Source organism: Pagrus major, chromosome 11 (genome assembly GCF_040436345.1).
Source record: "Pagrus major chromosome 11, Pma_NU_1.0".
Lineage (NCBI taxonomy): Eukaryota > Metazoa > Chordata > Actinopteri > Spariformes > Sparidae > Pagrus > Pagrus major.
In genome coordinates, this window is record NC_133225.1 from 31,905,954 (window position 1) to 31,928,991 (window position 23,038).

The following is a 23,038-nucleotide window of genomic DNA, read 5'->3' on the forward strand; positions in this document are numbered from 1 at the left end:
AGGATGGATAATCTTCTTCCATAACCACTATACCCAGTGTACACCACGAGAGCTGCTAACTTGGAGGAGTTATTTCAGGTTCAGGAAGTCAGAGTTTCATTTATTTTCCAATGCTCAGTTTAACTCGCATGTGAAGAACTTCAAGGTTTGTATGGATGCTATCTACCATGAACAAAGAACCACAGCAAACACACTGCAATGTCTGCTGCTTGCAGTGGATCTTTGTTGCATGTCAATGCCAATCTTGATTCAAATGATTCCTCCAAATTATTTTGTTAGTTTAGTTTGCTTGCTTTTGCAAATTATCTTTGTGTCTTAGGCAACTGTCAAACAAATGCACAAACACAACCAAAAAGACATTACGATTAAAGACAGACATATTTAATAACAAAGTGCTCCACAACATCACAGACGATCAAGAATCAAGTACAACAAAATGCAAGTCACAAACACCTCATACCACCAGGACTTAACAGAGCTACACTGGAAGGTTTATAGAATCTCTGGGAACAGTCTGCAAAGGTGTGATGGTAACAACTTGTGTTTACCATTGAGAGGGTGTGAGGATTGCTCATCCTTTTTTGCCACTTAGAACTCTCAAGCAGTGTCACTGTGTGGTTGTTGACCTGCAATTTTGCCGGACCAGGAATGCCCAAAGTGGAGCCCAGGAGCAAAAGTTTGTCAGTTTATAACATTGAGGATATCATCGAAATAACAAGTTGTAATGGTCAAAAACACTTCCAGAACCAGCAGCTTCTCTTAGCTTCTGTGTTTTCAGGCTTATTTCTGTTTTAATCTGCAGGTTTCTTCGAGGCACTTGCAAGCAGGCAGACGGGACTTGCCCATTCTCCCATAAGGTGGCGAAGGAGAAGGTAACGGAGCTACATGCGTCCATACACGGCGTTGGTGGAAAACATGGTGTTTTGTGGATTTTAATTGCAAAGGCCAGTGTTGGGTACAGTGTGTAGCTATAATGTGACACACTATGTGGGTACAGTCATCGTGGATCGTATTCACGTTCTTGGCACGGCTCCTGTTTCCATGCTACAGGAAGAAGTGATGAAGACTTGACCTGTTTGGGGGTTCAGGCAGGGACCTATGGGTAAATGATCAGCCTTAAGGTAAAATGGGGTCATCTGTATGGTCTACAGACCAATCTTCTCTCTTATCACTTCCATCCTTGTAAATGTATGTAACTGTGTGAGTGGAAAGTGCTGAAAAACACAAAAAACATTTATTAAATGTGAGAGTTTAGCTCAGGTGTCTCGCCCTGGTTTGCACACACAACAACATGGAACACAACCTTCACCTCAGACTCATTGATTTTTAATGAAACCCAGTCAATCTGTGACCAGAACTGTTCAATTAATGGATAGTTAAATGAACTGCATTCCTGTTGTGTAATCAGTCTAACAAAACATTACCAATTTGCTTTGTTGAATTTGATTACAGTTTCCTTAAAGATTAAAAAAATGAAATATCTTCCACAACAAATCACATATAACCGCAAGCTCAATCAACCAATCAGCCAACAGCCCACTACCTTTATGTGGTTTTACTCTAATCAAACATCGATCAAACATCAATCTAATCAAAAGTGAGCCAATGTGAGACAGGAATTACATGATCAGGTGTATAAAACAATGTAGATAAAAAATATTGTTATCAAGGTTCATGTGATAACTTTCCTTGGTACAGATTTAAGGTTGATGTCACTTGACCTCCAGGAAACTTGTTCCTTCATGTAGGCACGAGACAATATGAAACTTTCATGTCATGATAACTCATATCACATAGTATCACCTGGTAGCTGTGTCCACAATTGGCCAAAGCCTCTGGTTTGTGTGTGTGTGTGTGTGTGTGTGTGTGTGTACTCTTGCCCATCTCAGGGAAAGTGTAGTCACTCAAAAAGGGAAAGCATTTTTGCCTTTTTTTTCCTTGACAAACAACCCTATAACAGGTGCGTCACCCCCCCCCCCCCCCCCCCCCCCACACACACACACACACACACACACACACACACACAATGCCTTGCACCTGTGTTGGTTGTCACACTGCTGCCTGTGAGTGCTGAGAGCCCAGCTGTCTGTTTGTAATGATGCCCAAACCTTTGGCCCATCCCTCCACAGGATACTCCCGCTCTTATTTCATGTGGACCCCTTAAACAGGACTCTGGGGGGGGGGGGGGACATCGGGTTGATGTGAGGGGTGGGGGGTTGTAAAGGGTTATACACCCAGCAGCCTTCCGAACCTGATCCAGGCACTAGTGTGGATAGCCCGAATCCTGCACCCCACCCTACTGTCCCCCCACTACCACAAATACCTCGAAACTGGACACCCCTGAGCCTACTCCCCTGGTGTTGCCGCCCTACACCCGGGAACACCAACCCCTTCTCGCCCCTCCCTCCCTCCACCACTGGCCCAGTCTGTGCACACATCCAGAGCACATAAACACATCATGAGAGCTGGACGGGCTGCAGCCTGGATAAATATTTCTGTAGCAGTTAATGAGGTAGAACTGATCCCATCCCAACGAGGAGGAGTCCCTCTCACACTCCGCCTCCCCCGACCTCCCCCCTATCTTTCTCCACCGGACCCCTCAGAGGTATATTTAGACTGGCCTCCACACTGAACAGTAGATCTCTCCACTCACACATGCACACACAGATGCTGTCAAGACACACATTCACTCTCACTCTGCTGCTGTCAACTACAATTAAGGTAATTTAGCTGCTCAGTGTGACAGATTGCCTGGCACACGGGACGTCTGAACTGTACATGGCGGTGGTGTGATCTTAGAACCACATCTGTTTACACATTCATATAATCTCATGTAATCTGGTGCTCACACCGCCCCAGCTCCCTTCTTTATTCACTCATGGTGACGTGATCTTCATGGAAAGGAAAAAAAAGCAACACAGACTAATTGGCGTCACCTTGTCCCTGACATAAACCACCATATACACTGCCCAGCCAAAAAAAGTCACACACTCTAATATTTCATTGGTCCGCCTTTAGCTTTGATTACAGCACGCATTCACCGTGGCATTGTTTTGATAAGCTTATGCAACGTCACAACATTTATTTCAGTCCAGAGTTGCAATTTTTCACCAAGATCTTGTATTGATGGTTGGAGAGTCAGGCTGCCGCGTAAAGTCTTCTCCAGCACATCCCAAAGATTCTCAATGGGGTTAAGGTCTGGACTCTGTGGTGGCCAATCCATGTGTGAAAATGATGTCTCATGCTCTCTGAACCACTCTTTCACAATTTGAGCCTGATGAATCATTGTGTTGTCATCTTGGAATATCCCCGTGCCATCAGGGAAGAAAAAATCCATTGATGGAAAAACCTGGTCATTCAATATATTCAGGTAGTCAGCTGAATATACTACTTTGTTGAGTACTATGAACTGTTTCTCAGGTTGAGATGGCTCACATATTGGTGTTTTACTTTCTCTAGATGCCGGTGTGTTCATATTTCTTGAAGGGAATCTGTAACAACAGCAACTGTCCCTACAGTCACGTCTATGTGTCTCGCAAAGCTGAAGTGTGTGAGGACTTTGTCAAGGGCTACTGTCCAGAGGGAGAGAAGGTACTTCACACACACACACACACACACACACTCATAAAGACACACATTAAGTCAGGCAGTGCTTCAATTCGTCTGTAAGAACCAACACAAATATCCAGTCGTCCAGTCGTTTTTCAGTGGTCTTCTGAATAAACCAGCATTTGACCAGTTCATACAGACGTCACTGGGAAACCTCTGGCTAATCAGTAATTATAGACTCACACCTGCAGTTGTAGTTCTAGAAGATATAAAACACAGAAATAAAGATGTTCTGTCCACTTTAGCTTTTTCCTCCCATCTCTCTCTCTCTCTCTCTCTCTCTCTCTCTCTCTCTCTCTCACTCTATCTCTCTCGCTCTCTTCTCTGTCAGTCTCTCTCTCTCGCTCTCTTCTCTGTCAGTCTCTCTCTCTCGCTCTCTTCTCTGTCGCTCTCTCTCTCGGGAGTCACTTAAATGGCATTTAAAGATCAATATCTTCAAATGAAGCCTGTCTCAAGTACAGACACCTGTTCACTAAAGAAGCAGCATCCGAGACATGTTCAGAGTCGTAACATTTTAGATTTTTATTTAAAGATAAAGAGAACAAAGGGATAACATCACAGCGAGATATGTGACTTTTCTTTTCTTGCGTTGTAGCAGAGAACAGATCGTAGTAAATGTTGAACTTCACAGAAACACTTCTTTTCTCTTAGAAACGGTGTATGTGTGTCAATCCACTGTCAGAGAGGAGAGAGTTGAAACAGATGGTACGGGTGTATCGATACTGCACAAAATAAACATCGAAACAGTTTCAGATATTCAGAATGGATTTGTATCGATATATTTATGACAACACTAAGTCAGACAAGTATTGTGGTCACTGTACAGCTGACGTGTTGAATCGTTCAGATCAGTCTGATTGGAATAATTGAAACAAGAGACTACAGTGTTTTGACTATTATGTTACACTATCAGTGTTTGTTGGTTTGATCTCACAGGATCTTTATTTAGCGCTGCGTTGATGTTGTTACCTGATTGTAAAGTTCTTTGTCTAAGCTGTGCTCTTCATTCAAACGTATAATTATATTGTACAGCATGTATACAGTTCGTCTGAGTTAAACTGAGGCTTAGGTAAACAAGTAGTTTGGAAACCAATCTGCCCTACCCACACACACACACACACACACACACACACACTCACACACACATGTACTCAGTGACACACAGGCAGGAGCAGCTGCAGGGGGTGGTGGTCCATAATGGCATAACTGTAGTGTCTGAGTGACACATTGCAGGCCTGATGGGTAAGAGAGAGCCACCTACACATGACTGGAGACACCCGAGTCTCCCTCGCACTCTGTCCCCACATCCACCTCAAACACACACCCCCATTCCCCCCCTCCTATGTTTGTACCTCCCTTTGTCTCCCCCGTCTCCCCCTCTCCTCCTCTCTCTGCTTGTTTTTGAGCGTCAAGTGTGACACAGATGCTTTTTCACACTGTCAGACCTCATTTAAATAGTGCACGGGGAAATGAGGATATAGAAAACAAAAGGGATATTAATATTTATTCTATTAGCTGAAGTGCTTAGGTCTGTGATTTTCTCCGTGTGTGTGTGTTTGTGCCTGAGTGCGTGTGTGTTTATGGAGCGCTGCGCTGTGAGGCTCTGGTGGCTCTATGATGGATAGCAGGCAGTAATTATAGATGGGAAAACTGCTGAGGATGGCACTATGGGCCAGGCAGGCAGACACTCCAGCAGCTCAGGGGTTAAGTCTGCTCCTCGCCTCCATCCTCCTCCATCCTCCATCCTCCATCCTCCATCCTCCATCCTCCATCCTCCTGCTCCTCCTCCATCCTCCTTCTCCTCCTCCACTTCGCAGAATTGCCACTATCCTCCCTCATCCTGGCTTTGTCTCACACTCACCCTCCACCTCGCAGGATCTGTCTGTGTCTGTTCTCCTCAGTATTATATATATATATATATATATATATATATATTCCCTTCTTTCATGACATCAAATGTGGCTCCTACATTCTCATTCACAACTGTGATTTGACAAGTTTGGCGATAGTCTCCTCTTATTGCCTCTTAAAAATGGCCATTCAGTTGATGTTGAAACCATTTCAGCAGCAGTCTGTAACAAACTTTCTGATTGGCTTTTTAGCCGAATGAATCAGTGAGTTCACCCTTGTAAAGCATTTTTATCTTATTTTTCACCTCAAAGCAGGCTTTACAATGCCATCTACATTTCAGGTATGAGCACATGTTTAAAAACAAATTTAATTTGTTGTGGAAATGTTGGGTTAGTTTTCATTGTTTGTCTCTTTACATGTGCAGGCCTGGAATTAAGTCATTTTTTGGGCACGGCAAAGTCGGCCTGCATGGGGGTACTGCAAATAGATAATGACTGAGTTTTCATTTCTGGGTGAACTTATCCTTTAAACACTGACTTATAACACTGTCAATTCACTGTACTCCATCTGGGAATTAACAGCTTTGTGCGGCTCTTTTTGTATTAATATTTCAAAACACTGCATTCCAAAATGTCCGTGTAATAGAAGGGGCAGTACAACCGCACTCCAGGGCATCGACAGCACTGGCTCTTTGGCCGAGGTGTAATCCCTGCCATTCATGGACACATGCACATAACTCCTGTATGTGCATGTTTACAGAGAGTTGGTTCCACCCTTTGCTGGGTAATTCAAGTTCAGCTTTGAACAGAAAACGTAAGGCGACATACCAGTCAGTCTTTGTCAGCATTTGTATTTGAACTCGGCCTTCGGTGAAGATGCATCTGAAAAGATGAACACTTTTTGTCTTTTACTTTAAACTTCCTTTGGCACTAAAGGGAAACACACACTTTCAGCATCTTGACATACACCCCAGGATAGGCCACTGTCCCAACACTGGAATCTCCAAAAAAGCAGCCATTTTATCACATTTGGCACACATCCTGGCCCTCCATTACAGGACCGTGACAACGTTTTCTGTCTGTAGGATGCATTTGTTGTGTTCTACACATGTCACTCTGCAACTCAGACAGTTGGTGTGTGTTTAAAGATCAGAAATAGCTCACTGTGTTAAAAAATGCAAGAGGCTGCTTTATTGTGTGCAGGTGCAGGGCAAAAGATAAAATACAATCCAGGAATTCCAGTTTGGTGATAGCTCCATGAGTATGAAGGGTTTTTATAGCTTTTTTACATTTTTATAGAGGAGACGGTCATTATTCTAGTTTATGAGATCTCTCTTGTGAGACCCACCAAGATTACAGATACTGACAAAAACAAAGTGTTGCTTGCCACAATGTCGCATAACTTGTTGGAGAAAGTCGTATACATCCTCACAGCAACGAGGTAGAAGTGGCTTTAGAATGTCCCTTCTTCTCCATCAGGGCCATTGTGAGGTAAACAAATACTGGGCCGCTGCCTACTTGTGTGTGTCCAGTGCATGTCCGAAGGAGGGAAAACACACTTCAAAGACAACACAGCACAGAACAACTGGGCAGGTTTAGTAAGAAAATAATAAACAGGACATTGAGACTTAGTCCAGCAGCAAAATTTTCCTTTTTTTTCTCTGACGTGTCAAAAGCAAAACACAGCCTGCTTGCATAAAGCCGATGATCTGTTACGTTTACAAAGACTTGATAGTCTAACACAAAAACATTAAAATCGAAAATTGAATCGAATCATGACCTTAAAATCGAAAGACAAATCAAATTTTGAAAATCGTGACAATTATCATAGTGCGTTCTTCGATGAAGTGAATGAGGAGGCAGCATGTTTTTGATGCACTGCTCATGTTGGTCTGAACACAATTTAATTGTGTAGTATCAGTGTGAACTTTAATTTTCTTAATACTACACTCTGTATGGTAATACCAGAGAAACCCGAGCTGTTCTCTGCTCGAGACAAGAGTGTCGGCTTCATGCCCAAAATGTAAATGCATGTGATGCCCCTTTTTTATTTTACTGTCTTTTCCATCTCCCACCCTCCCTCCTTCTCGCTCTCTCTTTCTTGCTTCTTTTGCTCATTCTCTCAGTCTCTTGGTAAATGTGCTGACTCCTCCTGGTTTTGGCCCAGCAGAGAGCTCTCTAATAGGCCCCAGAGATATCCCAGCATTCCTTAAATCAAGTGGAAAATTGTTAACTTGGTGTGGGATAAAGATGTTCTGTCCACTTTAGCTTTTTCCTCCCATCTCTCTCTCTCTCTCTCTCTCTCTCTCTCTCTCTCTCTCTCTCTCTCCCTCTCTCCCTCTCTCTCTCTCTCTGTGTCTTTTTATGAATATGAGGATGTATGGAGCTGTGGGGAGTGGACTGAGCTTTTACAGTCTACAGTCAAGAATATACAGTTTTTGATTCTGCCCTTTTTCAGTTGGTGCACAGGAGTAGGCTGGGAGGTATAAGCATTCCTGACAAAGTTACATGTATTGTGTTGTGGAGTTGTTAGGCATCACATTGGACAGCGTGATTATGGCTAAAAAGTTCAGCTTAATAATGTTTTTACAAATCTATCTATGTGAAAAGATGCAATCAAACATTTTTTTAAACATCAGAAACATCTTCATACAGCCACACAAAACTAAAAGTGAGTTTGATAATGATAATAAGAACCCCGCATTAGCTTGCAATCAAAACAAATGAAAAATTTCATTGTGAGGTCTGCAGACACAGCTACAGTACGTAATCAAAAATTGCAGTTTACCTGTCAATAGGAAATGCTCAGCACTATCAAATGGAAACCAGTGACTTGTCCTCTGGCAGCAACGCCCAATGTTTTGGGGCTTCTTGTGTATCCAGGGTGTGATTCCAGGTCAAGACTGCCTCTTCTGGGCACCTGTCATTGTTTACAGTCTGATTAGTAACTTGAGATTTGAGAATGGAGTTGGAGTTGAGCGATGACTTTTATTTTAATTTATCTGCATATGAATCTATATTAATTTAAACAAACCTAATAAGAAGCTTAATCGACATCAGACGTTAACTGATGGGTTCAGAGATTGCATTCGGTCAGTGCATTTTGCCTCTTTTGCTCTCCGAACATGCAACCAAAGCCTGCTCAAATGTGATTTGTAAACATCAGTGTATCTCAGCCCTATCAAGACCTGACCATGACCTGGTTCAGTACTGATGTCAGACACCAGATAAAACATCACTGACACCAGCAGCAAACCTGATTTGTTGAGCGAAATGTGGTGTCAAAGCCGCAGCCCTATAAGATGATCCGGAGAAACATTTGACAGCGAGCTGACCCGGGGCCGCCCTGGCACCCAAGGGTGCAGGAACATGGGTGTGAGGGCAGTGAGAGGGGCTTTGATGGCAGTGAGTCAGGGCTGCTGGGCCCCAGAGAGAGTTGACCACAGCGTCCTGGAAAATTGATCTCAGGATCCCTCTCCCCTCCACACACACACATCCCCCGATACACACTCTATTTCTGGACCAATCTGCTTCCCAGTCCCGCACTCCTCACCCCTGCACTCACAGACACACACTCCTCGCAGCCTGTACCCCATAGTGAATATAATTAGCTTTTCTGACAGGTGGGAGGGATCGGATCTCGTGGAGAATGAAGCTACCAATTTACACCCTTATTACACTGTCATACACACTCAGTTGCAAACATGCATGTGTAAGCTTGCTCTCTCATGCACAATGCTTCCCAGAATGACGCTAACGGTGACCCACTTGCTCAACTGGTATGTAAAGGAGAGGGTGACGGAAAGACTGTCTGTCGAAAGTAGAAAAAGAGTGGATGGAATAAAAGAACAAAATATCAAGTACCTAATCCCTTTGCTTACTTCAAATGCTGTCACACAAATGTTTAACTTTGTGTAGTGAAATCATAGGCACATTATTCAAAAAAATTCAAATTATTCAGAAACCTGTGCCTCTGTGTTTTTGTCTACCTCTCTCAAACCTCCAGTGTAAGAAGAAACACACTCTGATGTGTCCAGACTTCTCCAAGACGGGATCCTGCCCTCGAGGAGCCCGCTGTAAGCTTCAGCACCGCCAACGAGCCAAACGAAGCACCAGCAACACCTCCACCACCCCTGCCAAGAGAGCCCGAATCAAGGAGCCCTCCAAGAGGTCACAGAAGCAGATTGTACCGAGTAGAATCATCATCTAAATTCATTTATGAATTTAAAATCCTTAAATGTAGTTTTTAATGTTTTTTCTTTCTTCCAGGCCCTGCCTCTCTATCATCATCCCGGCGGGGTCTCAGGCAGCTGCAGGGATGCCCACCAAAGGTCCTCTGGTACTGCCATCGTTCATCTCCCTCTCCAGCTCCCCAGAGGAGGCAGACGCACCGGACACACCACTGGCTGAGACCTCACAGGTTAAAGGTACGGAAAGACGCTACCCAACAAACTTAGAGCACCTTAGAGTAGGACTGCCTCGAATACCATTTCTAGGGCTTCGAAGCTTCAGAGTTTTTGTGTGCGTGAGTTTTGAGACTTTAATTAATTAAACACCATAGAGGAGCTCTGTTTCTTTGTCTTCATCAGTTTTGTGCCTCTTTTTCAGTGCAGCCAACACAACAACAATATCATCTTCCTTTAAAAAAAAAAAAAAAAACTCCAAAAACAAAATATTGAAATACTGATGGGGATATTGCAAACAAGTCCAGTGGTCACGTTACACAGTCTGTTTTCTTTTTTGTGAAAAAAACCTAAGAAAACTTTTTCATACATCTGTTACAAACATCTATTAGATTTTGCAGACATCTTGGCTCAACTTTTACCTACAATATATACCATAGTTATTTGCACACTTGTTTTATGTGCATTAGGGATTATAGCTGACATTAGGAAAGTGCTGAATTCCACTTTCACTTCCAAATAAGCAGTTTAAATGATCTGATTAAATTTGGTTTGTCTACAACTTGTGCGATTGTCCAACAGCTCCTATTTCTGCCCTTGTTGGACTCCACATCTCCAAAACTGGGAAATAAAGTTTAAATTGATAGGAATTAAGGGAAAAACTAGGAAAACTACATCCAAGTCGTCAAAAAATAGAATATTCCTTAAGAGGACTAACTGCTTTACTAAATGTAAAGGTGCTGACTGTCAGTCATATTGACCAGAGACGTTTTGTGGAAGGATCACGTTTGTCATGAAAGCCACAGGATCAGGCCTGAGTTCATGTGAAAGGGGAGTGGTGATTCGTCTGAGCTGCAGACAGATAATGATGAGGCTGTAGAGTGAATGTAATGATGCTCAGGGGAGGAGTAATAATGCTCAGAGGACAGAGGTAATAATATTTAGGTTTTGGGGTGGACGGAGGCACAGCTGAGCTCTCTGTTGACAGACTTGACAGATAGAGGATTAGGAGAGAAGCTGCCTCCCCCCTCAAACCCCCTCCCCCATCCTCCGCTTCCCACCAGGCTTGACCATCCACCTGCCCCTGCAGGCTGGACACACACGCACAAATACATTCTGGCTGACACCACAAAACACTTGTTTGTTTCACCTCATATTCACCTGACTGTAAATCATATGCTGATTGAGTCAAAAATAATTTAATGTGTAACACCACTTGCTTAGCAAAACATTTTCCTTGGTTGTTCTTTTAAGATTTTGACTTGAAATTAGCAAATACATGTCCTTTACGAAATGTCATAAAAAGACCGAATAAGGTTTTCCACAAATGTGTACTACTTTCCCTTAAAATCAGATTGAATTTCATCTTGGCTAAAGTGGTGACAGAGGTGTTTTTCATTGAACAAAATGAAAACGTCCCAAGAGACTTGAACTGCTGAGAGACAACAGATTTGTATCTGCTTCGGTGGAAAAGCTGGACATGGATCATCAAACTCCTCTTAACTGCGCATTTTTAGAAGATCTGCAGTTAGGTATGCTGAGATTTTCTTTTGTGTTCATCAGTTGTTTCAGTCAGTCATAGTTGATGATTTCTAGGGTAAACCCATCTATTTTGTAAACTGAATCTAAAATGGTCTATATGTCATTATTGACTCAACATACACAGGATTTCCCAAACCTAATCATCTTCTAAATAAATTGGACAAATGGAGCAGTCCACCGTTTTCTGCCTGAGAACTATGGCCTCAGACTTGGAGGTGCTGACTCTCAAGTCGACTGCTTCACATTTGACTTAAAACCGCTGGATGGAGCCAACAGCACCACATCATCTGCAAAGAGCAGAGAAGTAATTCTGAGATCCCAACACTGGACATGCAGGCCCCTCTGGCTGCACCTTGAGATTTTATCCATGAAATTCAGGAACAGAACAGGTGACAACCTGGCAGTCTAACACCCACTGAAAATGTTTTTGAATTCCTGCCTAGAGCAGGACACAGCTCTCCCTCTGATTATATAAGGACTGAATGGCTCATACCAACCACCCCAGTGCGCCCCCTACAAGGCTCCTGGAGGATATGGTCACAAGCCATCTCCAAGTCATAGACTGGATGGGCAAACTTCCATGACCCCTCTAGAAACCCTGCAAGGGCAAAGAGCTGGTCCACTGTTCCACAACCAGTGCAGTGTCTGGATTGCTCCTCCTCAATGAGATTATCCGTGAGTCTGAGCCTTCTTTCAAGCTCCCTTGCATAAGCTTCAACTTGGAGGCTGAGCAGTGTGATGCCCTGTTAATAGGAGAACCTTCCAGTCTCCCTTTTCATACAATGGGAACAAACAACTTGGTCTGCCATTCCTCAGGAACCATCTCCAACCTCAATGCAACATTGAAAGGCATGTTGGCCAAGACAGCCCTACAGTCTCCAGACAGAGCCCTCAGTATCTTAGTACAAATCTCATCAACACTTGGCGCCTGCCACTGAGGAGCTTGAGGCTTTCCCTGACTTTTCAAACACAGAGGAGCTGTTGGTTGAGTTCCTGCTTTTCCTTCCTGAGTCGTCTGACAGTTTTTAGATCTTCCTTAAGGCCAATAGAAAGTCAGTCTTCATAGTCCTCCTGGAAGTCCTCCCACACCACACGGACCAACGCAGCCTTTCTGGCCTACCATCAACAATGACCGATGCCCAACCCTAGCAGATGTTCTCATATGAGTTCTTGTAAGTTTCTGTTTGTTTTTTGGCATATTTAGGCCTCATATCCTATCAAAGGAATGTGTTGCTCAAATCCAGAAATTCTAAAGTTGTCTGGAGCATTTATTTATGGTGTTTACATGTGCTGGAGGAGAGCCCAGCCTAAGTTACTCTATATTTTTCTTTTTGTTTGTTTCTTGCTTTTACATTGATGTTCTTTGTCATTTTAATCTAGAATCTAAGGAAAGATGATGTAGTAGGGTGTAAGATTGTACAAACGTCTTGCTTCCTACTGTAAAAATAAACATAGGCATAAATCAACAGGAAACTAAACGATGTTGATAACTGATCAGCTATTAAAGTCACATGTTGAGCAGAAATGCCAAGCAGTGTCTAGTTACAACTTTTACAATGTGTGAATTAGATGCTCTTCTCTGTTTTATGTCATTGTAAATGGAATCACATTGAGCTCTGGAAACTTGTTTCACTATTTTCTGACATTTTGTTGACGATAAAACAGAAAGTAATCAACAGATTAATGGATAATGAAAAAACTGTTAGTTACAGCTCTAGAACTGAGCTGCTATTTTACTACTCAAACACACGTGTGAATCATTTCGTCGTCGCTCCACCCACTGCTGGTTTGTGCTCTTAAGTATTACTAATGACACTCTGGTCCTTCAGTAACACACTGCACCGCCCAGAGCCTCATTAAAGGTGGAACTAAGCCAAACAAGCTCCTCTTCACTTTGCATAAATTAGCTCAGACGCAATGTATCACTGCCAGACTGTAACCTCACACACACACACACACACACACAGACACACACACCTTCATCCATCCCTGTTGTCCTGTTCTCTTCCTCATTTACTCATCAGCTGAGATGTCATCACTCAGTGTTTCAGCAGGATTCAACACACAGAAGATCAGAGTCAGTTACACATGACTGAGCAGACACATACAGTCTTTTTGTCATTTAAATTCTGCCAATACTCGTCTTTTCATTTTAATTTGCTGTTTTTCTTCCTCAGAGAAAAAACTGCAGATCAAGCCTCGGCTGTGAGACAACAGAGACCAGCAGCACTGGAGGTGAAAAACACTGTGCTCCAGGTTTTTCCTGACAGGTGTACTGTATATGTGTCTCTTCCTCTGAATTTCTTCACTCAGGGCCTGAAAGTTTTATCTTCTATATCATTAACTCTGTTCTACATATCAATTTGGGTGTTTACAATACAGATTTTCTCATCAGGTTTTGTAAATTTTAAGAAGACAAATAAAATATAAACTCTTGCTGTATCTTGTTTCACAGACTCTTTTTGACACATGAAGTCAGTGCTGTGAGAGTGTTTATAGGCTGTGAGTGTGTTTCTGTTTGGGAGTGCCGGTGTCGTCATATGACCCGAGCATGTTTGTGAGAGTTTTCATTGGGAAGGTGGTGACAGAAACAGCAGTGCCCCTCACTTTAAAGCCCGCAGACGAGACACATGAGTGGACAGTGACTTCATCCTCACCATGCTATGAGCTATGTGTGTGTGATTTGAAAGAATGCACACACAGAAATAAGTCTATTTTTTTCATTCGTACCAAAAACTACCATAGTTTGAAGTCATATACATCACATTTGAAAACACCCTTTTTCTTCCACTTACACAAAATAAAATGCTCCCTGTGCTCATCTGTAATTAAACTCAATGTTTCAGACAGCATTTAATGCAAAAAGAAATACAGGATATTAGCAGCATTTACATAGACCCTGATATTCCACTAATATTTGCAATAGTAGCCCAGCAGAATAAAAATGCCACGTGTAGCCATCTCAATCAAAAGAGACTGGCCCAATCAAAATTAAAAAGGTAGGGAAGGCGATTCTGGAGAAAGCTGGTTGATTGTTCAGTTTCATTCCCAGGTCATCAAATACAGATGGCTTTGGGTTAGAATTTCATGAGGAATACCAAACCAAAGCTTCAGTATTTGACGACCTGGGAATGAAACTGAACAATCAACCAGCTTTCTCCAGAAATGCCTTCCCTACCTTTAATTTTCAATCTGGTTGAAAGGAGTGGTGTAAACCTATTGATGATACGATCAACAGGAAAATATTAGTGCATAATAACCCTGGTAAAGCTAAATCTCATTGTTTCTCTCTCGTTCGATGCCCTCTCTGCATGTTCATGTTCTATGATGTGAACATGTCTCTGGGGGGGACAGAAACATGTAGAATGTTACAAAAGCCCTGTAAGCAGCGGTGACCAAACTTTTCCCCTCGAGGGCCAAAACTGAAACTTAATGGTGACCCTCAGGTTATTGTATTGTATTGTTAAGATGCAAAATGGTAGTAAGATCCCAAGTCCCTTAATTGACAGAATTCCTGCACAGTGTCACTTTGCCCACCGTACTCAGATTATGAAAAATAACTAGTAAGGTTTCCTACATATTTAAAGAGCATTTTACCTCACAAAAAACAGCAATAACAGGAAAAAATGTAATACTTTTTGATTCATTTAATATTTTTTTGCTTGAAACATCTGGCGGGCCAAATTGAACCTTACAGTGGTCCAAATTTGTACAACTTTTAGAGTAATATATCTGCGTAAATCCCAAAGAAACGCCAAGTAACACTTGCAACAAAAAAATATCAGCTTTTAAAATGCGGTCTGCCTGTTTTCAACAAATTAATGTTACGTGGTACAGCTGGTAAAACATGTATAAAAGTTTTAAATGTAGTCTAACTAACTATAGCTATGTCAAAATGGTATACACTGAATTTACAAGGATTTCATGCTGAATCACAAGTCATCATGTTTTACAAACTGTTAGATGCATCTATTTACTGATGAGTAAAGAAAAATAAAATGATGATACTAATGGTCAATTACATTTAAATATATGGTGCTTTATAGGGGCCTGTGTATCATCAGCAGATTAAACCCTCTTTGCATGTCAAAAAAGTCATATTCTGATTAAAGTGTTGAAACTAGTTCTTGATGAATAACAGCTCATCTACTTTAAAGCCGGCTGCCAGGTGCAGACAGTGAAGTTTGTCTTCTTGTGTCTACATAAGGGGTCGACCAATATGGCTTTTTCATGACACTGTTCTTAAGTAAATTTTTAGGTATTTTACTGAGTGTCTTCTGTTACTTTAAACTTCCTCTTCACTGTATTTATTTGATACATTTAGCTCCTTTGCAGATGCAGATTATTCAGTGTTTGTAGACTATTAATTGTGACATATAACTAGTCAGACAGTGGTGTGGGTATGACATTGTGTGAGAGGGCGCTCCATCAGAGCCAAAATAATGAATGTGAATACTTCACAAAGTCACCATACTGTAGTGTGCATTTCTAAATGTATCAGAATCATTATGAACCCGACCTCAAACACAAGATAGAGATACAATCAGTTATGATTGTGCAGCAATTTGCTAAACTTTAGTTCATGTACAGATTGTAACATACTGCCAGTTAAACTGTGTTGAATATCTTTTGTCAGGATGGATATTTGTGTGTTTGCGTGCGTGTGTGACTGGTCAACTCGATTTTCTCTCAGATGTATTGACAGCAGTGAGGGGAGATGGAGAGCTCGACATGTTTCTCAGAAAAGGCAGGAGACAGGGAGCCATCACTCTTCTCTTCTCACCACACGTTTTTTTCCCCCCTTCCTCCTCCTCCTCCTCCTCCTCCTCCTTACCCACGTTGCTCCTCTCCTGCGCTGAAGACGTAAGTGCCTTAGACAGATGTCTGCCGCCTCTTGTCTAAAACCCTCAACGCGAGCTGCTGAGCTCGGCAAACTCTAATTAAGATCAATATTTCAATTTTTAGTAAAAGCGCACGAAGACTGAAGTAGAGAAATCATCTGTCCACGAAGACTCGCAGAGACAAAAAGAAAGGTCAACTGTGATTCTTCATCGTGTGTGTGTTTTTGTGTGAGAGTGTGTGTTGGAGAGACTTGATAAGAACTGGTTTGTTTAAGTGTGTGTGTGTGTACATGTGTTCAAGGTTTCTCCTTTTGAGCTTTTTACTTTTCTTTGAGGAATAATTCAAAGTTCATTAAAACTTTAATCTTATTTTCATAGATAGATAGATAGATAGTCAGTCCATTGGGAAAACTGTTTGGCTGCTCATGCAAAACCAAAGACGAACGAGTCCAATAGGTCACAACAGATGACACGTGGAAGACAAACTACACTTAAACGAACACATTAGCGTAGCAAAGAACCTATCTGGATAATAATCAACGAAACCTTAACAGAGATGTCCAAAACAAAGCCAGTATCATCACTTTATTCTCAAGTTCCTTTGTGCACGGAAGTTCTGTTAAAATATTTTGTTGAGCCTTTAAGAAGTATCATCCCACTGGAAACATGGCCCTTGTATAAAACGTGGCTGTCAATGCAGAAGAAAGACACAAATGACCAAATGACTCAATTACCAGAGACAGAGAGAAAAGAGGCAGTGGTGTTCCCTTTCTGCTCAAAAGGTAGGAAACCTGAATTGCAAGATGTGAGTGGCATCTCTCTCTCTCTCTCTCTCTCTGTCTGTCTGTCTCTGTCTCTCTCTCTCTCTCTCTCTCTCTCTCGATCCTTAGGGCCGACCGACGACATGTTTTGCATCATTGGGAAAACGTGATCAAATTTGCAGATATTTTACTTGTGTATAAAATTTTTCATGGTCCCCCCCTTCACTCAGTAAATACATTAAACAAAATTGTGCACACGTTTTTTTTTTTCAAAGTTCCCATTTAAGTATCTGTGAACAATCACTCAGCACTTTATAAACTACTAAACAGCTGTGAAGGAAAGTAGTCGCACACTCAACATAACTTTGTTTTGTTGTTGTTGTTGCATTTAAGCTATATGTGTGACTTTTTCTTTTACATTTTCTGACCAGACCAATGTGATCACCAACTCATAGCTAATAAACTAGCATCACACCAACTTCTGACTGAGATCTGGGTCCAAGGGGACATCACCAATCAGACGGCTGTTAACAAAGAGCCAGGTTTACCACTGGAGAAGGAAAGAAAGCTACTCTTTTTTTTTAAACATCGGTTCAGTTTTGATCTGACTACTTAGCAATGACTGATTTGATCATGTTGTACCATGATCTGATAATCTGACTTCTTAATAAGACAGTGATACACCTTATTAATGAGTTGGGCGTGACAACAGATCTGATCTTGACTGTCAGGAGTTAAAATCATTCATTGTCAAGGAATTCAACTGGCCTGTTTTTGGATGAGGGGCAGAGTGGGACTCACTTTAAGCCCCAGGTTTAAATAAAGCAGAGTGGCACACTGAGAAATTATTTAACCGTTCAAGACCACAGACCAAAAATGAAACGGCACTGTATTTGAAAACTTTCACTTGTACCTGATCTCTGAAGTCACACTGACGATGTGACATCAGTAAGTTGTCACATTGGCCAGTAAGGATACCGACCCACGAGGATTTCTCCTGAACCTCTTGATTACTACGCTGATGAGAGTTTCTATTATTTTAGAAAACACTTCAAGTTTTTGAGCCACAGTTCACCTGAAGTCCACCTCAGTCTTCTCTCTGTCCTCCAGCTCTCTGCAGTTTTCAGTCCGTGTTTTCATCTCTCCATCCACCATCTCATCCAAGTTTAACACTTGTCCTCCCTTTCTGTCCCCTTTCTGAGTGGACCGCATCATAAATGAGCTACTCTTTGATGACTGACCTCCTGTGTCTCAGTTTCATGATCTATGAAGGCCCACGTGTTCCTTTCTGACAGTCCAGACTAAACAAATCATTGTACATTGGTGGAAACAGTCATGGTGCTTGGTTTGTCCAGTCTTTGAAGGTTTCATGCAGTCTCGGTGCCTGTTCTGACCTTTAACAATGTCACCTGTTCCCAGATCTCATCAGATATTTCGGTGCCTGTTACCACCCAGAGAAACTGCTGCTCTGAGACAACAAACCTTTTATCTCTCTGGTGAACAAACATGGCGAGGCCTCCTACATGTGGTGGAATCTAAAGTAAGCCTCTCTGTTAACTTCAGTGTCCGTGCACATGCCTGCGTGCGTGTCACATCCCCACACAATTAAAGCTGAATCCTCCACAGCAGCATTAGTGGCTTAACAGCAGTGACAAAACCCTCCAGGCCTCAGATAACCCTGAGCCACCTCCTGGAGCCGGTCCTTTTGGTCTGGACGGCGGCTACCTTGGCTCAAAGCTCGCCTCGCGGCCGGCTCAAAGCCCGCCGTCGATCCTCCACCTTGCTGATGTCCATTTTGCTTAAATCGGTAGAACTGCACTTGCAGCGAAGTCCCAATATGCAAAGGCACAATGAAAACCCTGACTTCAAAAATTTATGTCTCAAGCCCTCGGCCGCAGACACTCCCCTTCCCCTGACAATGAATGGACCACAGCAGATCTTCTTAAAGGTGCCATTTCAATGCAGACTGCTTAGCTTGGCGTTTGAGGGCCAGCTCCTGCTTATTTGATAAAAAAAAAACCCTCTCCTAATGACTTAGCGCACCTAAACTTAAAATACCTTGATATGATTTCCGTCCCTTCATCTCACTCTCCTCTTTTCATCCTCGCCAGCAGATTTGAGGCTGGGGGGTGGGGGCATATTTCATGGCCATTTCGGACTGGAAGTTAAGCTCAGCAGCTGTGCAAGGTTTTCCTGTTCACATCTGACCAAGTTAAACTTACTGCCACCTGTTTTTTTCCCGCTGATCGGCACTTTATCCCGCAGATATATCGCTCACATACTGGTGGGTGGATGGGACCCCGGGGGGCCGCCGCTGCTGAAAAGGCTAAGCGGGTCAGGTGCAGCGGTGTCCCGGTGATACTATCGACATCCTGACCCCCCCTCCCTGGAAAAGAGACAGATGTGTCCAGAAGGGAGACGCGGGGCTTAATTATGCGTCGATCCGCAGAGATGAGACGGGATGCAATTTGTGGTTAATTGCGAATGAAAACCCGGCAGACCACCGCCAGCACCATCCAATCATACTTAACCCTCGCGCAGCTACAGCGCGGCCTCCTCGCGGAAATGCGGATTGATTTTTGGCAGAGGGGCGCGCGGCCTTAAATCGATCAGTATTGATGAATTAGGTAGTTTGTGGTGTCAGAAGGATCCACAGGCTTCCTTTGAGAGACCTCAATGAGTAAAGTAGAGACAATAAGCTGGTTTTAAAGCTAATAAGGCAGAATGTGTTTTATTTAAGTGTTTAACGTTTAATTTGCTTCTAATCGTACAGGACAGGCGTATTACTTGTGTCTGTAAGCCTACAGCAATACAATTCAACCATGTTTCTACTTATGTCTCGTTTTCAGCGGACATTGATCATTTTTAACTAGTTGAAAAACAGTTTATACTCATTTTCGCTCTAAGTTGATCTGTTATTTGAATGTTTTCCTGCTCCACATGTGTTCTTCTCATTGTGTGTGAGCTCACTGACAACTACCAGACTCTTATTTATTTAATGTGTTAGAATATTTAGCCAATTAACTCAATTAGGATTTAATTTAACTTCAATGGTTCCACTTTTTAGGGGTCAAAGGTACATTTGTTGTTTTTAAATGTTCAAAAACCATAAATGTTGAAACCGCTTGGATTAATGTAGCTCCGTGAAAATGTTCTCTAAATTAATTAAATATTCAATGAGTGTAAAGAGTCCAGAAGCTCCTCAACAAAAACATCACAATTCCAGTTTCTAACATTCATGAACATTGGTTAAACGTTTAAAAACAGATCTAAAAGTTACAATTAAAAGTTTCATGTTGCATAAAGTCATAATAAATGCTCTACAGTCTAAAATATATCCACTTCTAGGTCCCAATAATGTGATAAATTGATAAGTAACGTGTGTTTTCAGCCTGTGGAAGATACGTTCTTCTCTTGTGAAATACAAACCCATGCTGACAGCCTTATTACATAACTGACACGCAGTTTTGAGACGTTGAAAACTGTTTCTCTGTTCCGAGTAAACATTTTTTTCTCTGAGAAACCGCCGGAGCTCTCATCTTACTCTGCGCTCCGCCATGCAGTAGCACCTGCTCGGTCACTAGAGGGGGGGATCTGCTGCACCTGTTCTCCCGGCGCGCTCCGCTCCCTTCGGCTCCCCTCGGCTGTTCTCGGCCGGAGTGGAGGCTCTGCTATAGGAGAATGCAAATGCACTCGCTGTGATCTCCTCCCATTGGCCCGTCACACCTCTGTGTGGGAGGGTCGGGGGCCACGCTGTCTTTATAAGAGCAGATTGCCTTCCAGCGTCTCAGTGGCACTGCGTGGTTGCACCGTGAAGCTCTAAGAAACAATTTGAGGGCCGTTAGAGAGAAAACCAAAGTGGAATTTATCACCTCTTGCATAATAACACACAGTCAACACGTAAGGTCAACAGAGCGCCCCGGTGAGGGGGGACAGGACCGCGGGGACCGAAGCTGAGTAAAATCTATGGACTGACCACACCAACAGGGACCAGACTCTCCTGTTCCTCCACATAGGAGCTCCACCTGCAGCTCCAGGTTAACCTCACATGCATGTGAACTTTGAAAACTTCTGCACGTGCCATTCCAGTTTGGATTCCCGGGACTTTTTTGGCACACCTTTACGCACGCCTGCGCTGCGCCCTGTGACCGTCACACAGCGTCTGATCCGACTGTGTGAGAAACTTTCTCTCCGGGCCATGCTGCAGTGACTCCAGCCCGCTGCCTGAGACTTCATGATCAAGTTGTAAACAGCAGCAGGCGAAGAAGGATGCTTGGAAAATATTTATAACGCACCGAACGGAGGAGACGAAATCTGTTCGTGTCACTTGATCGAGCAGAGCCGAGGACAGTAAATCACAAGGAGGCAAGTGGGCTGCAGAGGTGAAGCGAGGACAAGACAGGTTGGTGTCTCCAAATTCACCGGGCTCGTGTTTCAGCCGCCGCGGGGGCTCCTGGTATTAAAGCGTGCATTTGACCTGGGATAAGTTGTCAACAAGAGCAGTGAGCGGAGGCGAACTGGCAGGTGTACAAGTTCATTTACATGCATACGTATATTCACGCCACTATATATAGAAGTTGTTTTAGAGACGAGCAGCCTTAAAAAGTTTCTCCACCCACCCGCCGGCCCTGCAGCAGCCCCACGCACCGGGCGTGTGCGTGAGTCTATATATACACCATCCAGGCTTTAATTCCTTTTCGCAATCTGTATCCGAGAGGGCTGCCCGCCGTCGGTTTGGCTGTGAGGGCAGGAGTCGTCGCATGGACTGAAATGGCCACCGACCTCGCCATGAGCGCAGAGCTGCCCAACAGCCCTCTGGCCATCGAGTACGTCAACGACTTTGACCTCATGAAGTTTGAGGTGAAGAAGGAGCCGCCGGAGGCCGACCGCTACTGCCACCGCCTCCCGTCCGGCTCCCTGTCCTCCACCCCGATCAGCACACCCTGCTCCTCCGTGCCTTCCTCGCCGAGCTTCTGCGCTCCGAGTCCTGGCGCGCAGCCCAACCAGAGCCTGACCAGCGGGGTCAACAGCAGCGGCAGCAGCAACAACAGCAGCGGCAACAACAATCACAGCAACGCGGGCAAACCTCAGCTGGAGGATCTGTACTGGATCCCCAGCTACCAGCACCACATCAACCCCGAGGCGCTCAACCTGACCCCGGAGGACGCGGTGGAGGCCCTCATCGGTAACGCGCACCACCATCACCACCACCACCAGGCCTACGAGGGCTTCCGCGGGCAGCAGTACGTCGGGGAGGACCTGTCCACGGCCTCGGCGGGCCACCACCACCAGCCCCATCACCACCACCATCACCACCACCACGGCCACCACGCCCGCCTGGAGGACCGCTTCTCGGACGAGCAGCTGGTCAGCATGACGGTGCGAGAGCTGAACCGGCAGCTGCGGGGCTTCAGCAAAGAGGAGGTGATCCGCCTGAAGCAGAAGAGACGCACCCTGAAGAACCGCGGCTACGCGCAGTCCTGCCGCTTCAAACGCGTCCAGCAGAGGCACATGCTGGAGACCGAGAAGTGCACCCTGCAGAGCCAGGTGGAGCAGCTGAAGCAGGACGTGGCGCGCCTCGCCAAGGAGAGGGATCTTTACAAGGAGAAGTACGAGAAGCTGGCCAGCCGGACCTACAATGCCGGCGGACCCGCGAACACGAGAGATCCGTCCGGGAAACAGGCCAACCCCGAGTTCTTCATGTGAGAGACTGGCTGACTGTTTGTAGGATAGACTCTGAGTTCACCCCACATCAACATCCTTCTTACATTATTTATATTTTTCTGCGTTTGTATTTTGTTTACAGTTATTCCCTCGACAGAAAAGACTTCGACACATTAAACGAGCATCAGATGCGCATTTTGAGTCTTAAAGATGTTTCGGCTAAACTTCTGTAAGCTCACTCCGAGCTGTCAGGTGAGCACATGGGATCACTTAGCCTGTAGACTTTTCTCTGGTCAGAAGTCTTATTGAACCAGTCTGACATTTAACGTGACTGTCTTAATTCAGAGAGATGATTTTGTCTTAAAACT

The 23,038-nt window shown here is 43.8% G+C and overlaps 2 protein-coding genes across 2 annotated transcripts in view; both read left to right on the plus strand.

Moving 5' to 3' along the window:
* The window catches only part of zc3h3 (zinc finger CCCH-type containing 3), a 62,334-nt gene extending 48,488 nt beyond the window's left edge, over positions 1-13,846 (plus strand). Inside the window, exons 8-12 of the mRNA XM_073476941.1 lie at positions 803-872; positions 3,460-3,591; positions 9,466-9,629; positions 9,729-9,886; positions 13,582-13,846. Of these exons, the coding sequence (XP_073333042.1) occupies positions 803-872; positions 3,460-3,591; positions 9,466-9,629; positions 9,729-9,886; positions 13,582-13,613 (556 nt within the window). The 3' untranslated portion in view covers positions 13,614-13,846. The remainder of the gene's footprint in view (positions 1-802; positions 873-3,459; positions 3,592-9,465; positions 9,630-9,728; positions 9,887-13,581) is intronic.
* Positions 13,847-21,776: 7,930 nt separating this feature from the next.
* On the plus strand, positions 21,777-22,741 carry mafaa (MAF bZIP transcription factor Aa). The gene has a single exon (XM_073477023.1). The coding sequence runs from the start codon at positions 21,777-21,779 to the stop codon at positions 22,710-22,712; it is 936 nt and encodes a 311-aa protein (XP_073333124.1). The 3' UTR covers positions 22,713-22,741.
* The last annotated feature ends 297 nt before the right edge of the window (positions 22,742-23,038 follow it).

Bases quoted from the DNA above. Each gene is read 5' to 3' on its own strand.
- mafaa (XM_073477023.1), top strand. From the start codon at position 21,777: ATGGCCACCGACCTCGCCATGAGCGCAGAGCTGCCCAACAGCCCTCTG.